The sequence below is a fragment of the Juglans regia genome, chromosome 8 (assembly GCF_001411555.2).
Source record: "Juglans regia cultivar Chandler chromosome 8, Walnut 2.0, whole genome shotgun sequence".
Lineage (NCBI taxonomy): Eukaryota > Viridiplantae > Streptophyta > Magnoliopsida > Fagales > Juglandaceae > Juglans > Juglans regia.
The window spans coordinates 22,407,167-22,412,963 of NC_049908.1; the positions used below are offsets into that span (position 1 = coordinate 22,407,167).

Here is a 5,797-nt window from a genome sequence, read left to right on the forward strand (position 1 = left end):
GGTTTAAAAAGTAAATATACAGTCATCCAAACTTAAAATACAATACAGTAAAATAAAATATCTAAGCAAGTGATCCCAGATCACTCCTCGGGTGGAGCCGTATCCTTAGGCTCACCCTCCTCTTAATCTGCATCAAAATCTGCATTTCCACAAATGGTACCGCAGGTAAGTATAAACCAGACAATCCTTAGGAATAAAATGCATTTAATGCAACCAACATGCATGCATATGATAAAATATGCATTATTCTCAAAACATCATTTTTTTCGAAAATGAATATTTTCCAACACACGCCAAAATCTCATTTGGCCCAAAAATAATCCGTAAAACATTTTCTCAGAAAATGGTTTACACAAAATCAAACACACGCTATTTTTCCAAAAAATAGTCCATTTTTAACGTATGCACCATGATCTCCCCTATGGGTCATCCGCACACCCTGGCTTCGTAGCGATGCCCACTTCCGCGCCCAACACGTTCGTGGTCAAACATCCACTACACAACGAGTGATGCCCAGTTCCGCGCCCAGCGTGTACATGGCCAAGCATCCTCTAGTCCCCGCCAGCAGAAGGACCACGGAGTCGGCACGAGACCCTCTCATCCGATCCCATTGTCGCCCGGCAACAATCCAGGGGACGCCACTCAGTATATTACGCTCCCGAGTGACCAGAGGAGCTCCACCGAGATAATGCCCCATCTCGGCTTGGGGGTCGTGATACACACGCACCCAACAAATCATTTCACATGAAAACCTAGTTTTCAATAACACATGAACATGAATGCAAAACACGAAAAACCCAGTTTTCCTTTACAAACATGATCATGCATGAATCATGAGATGTACATGTACCAACACAAATCAACAACCGTCAATAACCAATCCCAACAAATCCAATCAAACAACTCCATTCACCAATCCATCCGACCCCCGTACTCCTCGGACTCAGTCCGGCAAAACCAATCAATAGTTCAAATACAGTGTAATGTGTTAGTGCAAAAATACATTAAATTCACAAGAATTCTTTGGAAAATACTTACAGCGCTATATAGCAATTTCCGGAGGATCACGGAAGTGCAACAAGTATCAACACAGCTACAAAATAGTGCCAAATGCACTGTGGCCATGGGTCTCAAAGACCCACTTTTCAACGGAGACAAACAAAGACCCAAGAATGATAGGGTAGGGCCTAGGGAGGTCGGTGAAGCTAGTGGTGGAGGTGGTTGGATGTGGGGGGCGGCGTGGGTGGCAGTAGAAGACCAAAAAGTACAAAACGGAAATGTTGTTGAAAATGCTTCACCGATGACGAATAGGAGGTGGGGTTGGGTCCAATGGGTTGCTAAGAGGTCGAGGATGATGTGGTGAAGAAAAGGCGGCCAATGGTGGTACGATGGCGGCGCAGCGGTGGAAATAGTGCCTCGGCTTGGAGAGGCTCGTGGTGGCTAACGGCGGCACGAATGGAGCTGAGGTTGGTGGGGTGAGGTCGCCGACAGCTAGGGAGGCTAACGGGCTGGGCGGTGACGGTCACCGCCAGCTCACGGAGGCCCTAGGTGGTGATGGAATAAACGAACGGAGAGAGGGAGGGGGAGCTGGGTCGCGCGGGATGAGAGGTCGAATGGAGAAATAAGGAAAAAGAAAAGAAAGAGAAAAGAAAAGGAGAAGGAAGAAAAATGGAGGGAAAGAAATGAGTTTCAATCCTCATATCTTGGGTCACAAAATTGATACAAAGGAAACGATTTCAAAACCACAAGTTAAATAAAATAATTTAAACGTAATGGTAAAGTGAAATTAAAATAATTAAATCCCACAGTAATTAATTTAGAATAAAGAGAAATCTAAACGCATAACAATAATTAATAATAAGCAAGTACTTCAAAATATAATTTTCACAAAATTAAAAATCATAAAATAAACCCACTAAAAATCCAACAATTTTAAAATAAGAGAATAAATTTTTGAATCAACAAAAATAATTCTTTCATTAAAAATATACTAAAATACGGGGTGTTACAACTTTCATAGTTCGGTCAATACAAAGTCTTCTCTTAAAAAAGAAAAAGGATAGAAAGAGATAGTTCACTTTTAGAAAGATAAACAATAAAAATTAAATAAGACTTTATTCAACTGATTGAATTGACGATGAAGCTTGATTTGAATTATCTCTATCACCCGTTATCTCTCTCTTTAGTGATGGTTGGAGAGGCTTGAGAGGAACTTGTAAGCATTCAACATCTCCTTCAAGCATTTTGATGACTTTGTTCATTGATGGACGATCACTAGGCTTCAATTGTATGCACCATAATGCGACTATCAACATCTTCTTACATATTTTCCTTTCATCTTCAGTAGCATCTTGTATTTCTATATTCTTTCCATCATGGAATTGATCATATATCCAAGTGGGGAAGTAAATTTGGCTTAAATGTTCTGTAGATGCATGCAAGTTCTTTCTTCTGCTCACCATTTCCATCAACAACATTCCAAAGCTATAGACATCAACTTTGTATGAAATGCCTCCAATATTTTTGTAAAGCATTTCAGGAGCCATGTATCCAAACGTTCCTCTTGCACGAGTCAAAGGAACAATACTATATTCCACCGGGTACAATTTCGCTAAGCCAAAATCCGAAACTTTGGGTTTCAAATTCTTGTCAAGAAGAATGTTGTGAGGCTTAATGTCGAAATGTAAAATTTGCATGTCACATCCTTTATGTAAGTACTCAATCCCGCGAGCCACTCCTAAAGCAATATCATACGTTTTCTCGTAGTTGAGGATATTTGCCTCTAATGAAAATATGTGTTTGTTTAGAGATCCATTGGGCATGAACTCATATATAAGGGCACGCTTTGAACCATGAACACAAAAGCCAATGAGTTGCACTATATTCACATGATGGATCCTTCCAATGGTTGCTACTTCATTGATAAAATCTTGCCCATTTGCTTTGGATTGGCTTAACATCTTTACTGCTACAAGACATCCACTTCGAAGTGTTCCTTTAAATACTGTGCCAAATCCTCCTTCACCCAATCTTTCCCTAAAACCTTTGGTCATTTTCTTAATTTCTGAGAAAGAGTACCTTATTGGCATAAGGTTATTTTGGCCTTGCAGAAATTCTTCAACTTTGTCATACATGGATAAGTGTCTCCTTCGCCATTTATATATCAAAAATGCAATCACAAATGGAGAACCTAATACACTGATTGACAAACGCCATTCTGGAAATGAAATCGCAAAAGTAATTATAAGAAAGAGCTAGCGAGAGATCATGTTGTTGCACTACCAATTACTACTCCCTTTCAAAATTCTTGTGATTTGGTACAGTGTTTATTTTTAATGTTAATTTAATAATGATTTCTAACTATTTCTTGTTTCGTAGTTTAAAGAATGATTAATTTACCAAAATAATTAAGAAAGATAAAAAGAGAGAGATAGTACATATTCTTACCGAGCAGTAATCCAATTAATAAAGTTGCCAAATCTGTTAATGATAAAAATAAAAAATAAAAATAAAAATAAAAATAAAAATAATCTCCATTAAAAGTTAGCTAAGAATTGATGTAAAAGGAATAATGTGTATGATGCATAGAAAGGATTCATCGCTAGTGAGATCTAAAAAAGGTATAATATTAATCCAACTCCACTACGGGAAAATACGCAATTACGTAAGCACTTACTGGGATATCGGACAGCACGTAGGCTACCATGTTCCGCAAAAGGAGTAGTTGTACTCCATGTATAATATTCTTTGACTGATAGTTTGGTTAATCGGCCTGCATGCATGGTTTAACAAAATTAAAATTAAAAAAAAAAAAAAAAATTTCACGTCAGCATCTGAATTCAATATCAAAAGTAAGACTGATCATGATCATGTCGAATTAGTTTATTAATATGAGAGATCGATCGATAAGTTTATTAATATATTTTGGATTTGTAAGTAACATATATGATTACCGCCATTAATATTTGCACCTCTAATATATTGGTTTAATCATTTGTATTTATCTTAACACTCTTTTAATAAGTGGGTCTAACAAGTGAAATATTTAATTTATTGAGTGAAATATAAAGTTAGAGTTAGAATTCGAATTCAAGAATTTTAATTTTGTTAGTATTTATTTATTTATTTAGCAATTCCACTTCTCATATTTTATTTTATTATCTTCAATCACAGTATCTGTTGTGACTTGTTTTAAGTGACTTCATATAATTTTATCAAAATAAAAAGACACTTAAAATGTGATATCTATGTTAGCTTGACTGGAGATATATAACACCTCGCCTCAATCCATATATATAAATATATAGCACATATATATAATATTTATTTATATATAAGTAATGCTAGACTGTTCAAGTCCCGGGGCAATCAATTTAAAAAAAAAAAAAAAAAAAAAACTGGGCATGCAATGAGAAAGTCACTTTTTAAAGGTAGAGTCAACTTTTTTTCTAAAAATATTGGGTGGGATTGCACATCTTATATCGTACAAATAAATTTGTGTATATTATATGTATATATATGTGTGTATGTAATTAATATATCTGATCTTATCTGCAAGTTTAAACTATTTCCATGTTTCATTGCTTAAGGAATGAACGGTTTAAAGATGAAAGACATGAAATAGATCAGACAGATACAAATTCTTACCGTTGAGCCATAACAATCCAGTATACTTAGCTGCGGTACATGGAGAAAAGAAATAAAGGTAACTGATCAGTTAATTTATAATATAGAAAATGATTTAAATAATTTGAATATTTATAACTCACATTATTTTTAGTTGTGACAGCAAGGAGACTCTGGCATAGAATGAATGATTTTATTTTCAACAACAATTTTTTTCATCCAAATTTGGTGATGCAGCAGTCAAAGCAGCAACTTGTGTTCTTTCCCTCCATTGATGGAGTTTTATTAATAAATATAATATTGATGTTGATTCTCAAAAAAAAAAAAAAAAAAACACACACACACATGATCTTATATATGGGGATTGAAAACTCACCTACATTTGCGACCAGTTCTCGTGAGAAAGTAACCCAAGTATTTGTATTTCCTGCATGTTTTGACAAAAAAACAAAAAACAAAAAAAAGGAAAAATCAGGTCATTATAATGCTGCAAAAATAGCCTCTATTTATCCCCTTAAAATGGGTATTGTGTCGAGTACCTACTATAAATCTCAAAGATCACAACAATGGTACGGCTAATTAGAATAGAAAAATGCAATATATGGAAGTGCAAAAGCAACATAATGACGATCGAGATAGATCGATCAGTATATAATAAATATCTCATTAGAATTCTGATCTCAAATTTATTAATTACTCACCCCATCGGTGGCAATAAACTTGATTCGCGGACTCATTGAAGTGGCAATTATCGTATTTGCCGCATCTTCCACAATAAATCCGGTACCATGAAAGCACGAAACCATATGAGAATACATTGTGGATGTCTGTACAGGAAATATTAGGATGATCAGCAGAAATTTGTCCTGACCACGATGTTAGAGACATTTGCTCTATTGTGCACGACTCCTCCACATCCATCACATTTGCTCCACCACCAACAATAAAATATAAGTACCGTTTGGAATCTTGAGAAAAAGAGGAGTTGAAAGATGACCCATATCCATTATTAATATTAGAACAATTCGTTTCCCAATAGTAGTGCCAACTCGTTGGCTTTTCACAATTCAGAATAACCACAACTTCTGTTAAAGAGAGACTCCAATCCGGCCAACTGAAATTACCACGGTTTAGAAAATAACGAGGAATGAAGGAGTAATTATCCTCTTGA

The 5,797-nt window shown here is 35.7% G+C and overlaps 1 protein-coding gene and 1 long non-coding RNA gene across 2 annotated transcripts; both read right to left on the minus strand.

Moving 5' to 3' along the window:
* Positions 1 to 2,114: 2,114 nt before the first annotated feature.
* Positions 2,115 to 3,149, minus strand: LOC108990442 (rust resistance kinase Lr10-like). Its single transcript, XM_035692819.1, has one exon. The coding sequence runs from the start codon at positions 3,132 to 3,134 to the stop codon at positions 2,115 to 2,117; it is 1,020 nt and encodes a 339-aa protein (XP_035548712.1). The 5' UTR covers positions 3,135 to 3,149.
* A 580-nt stretch (positions 3,150 to 3,729) lies between these two features.
* LOC108990443 lies at positions 3,730 to 5,017 on the minus strand. The gene is made up of 3 exons (XR_001995979.2): positions 5,003 to 5,017; positions 4,648 to 4,677; positions 3,730 to 3,772 (listed from the first exon to the last, which is right to left on the minus strand). It is a non-coding gene; the product is annotated as an uncharacterized LOC108990443 (long non-coding RNA).
* Between the last annotated feature and the right edge of the window lie 780 nt (positions 5,018 to 5,797).

Bases quoted from the DNA above. Each gene is read 5' to 3' on its own strand.
- LOC108990442 (XM_035692819.1), bottom strand. From the start codon at position 3,134: ATGTATGACAAAGTTGAAGAATTTCTGCAAGGCCAAAATAACCTTATG.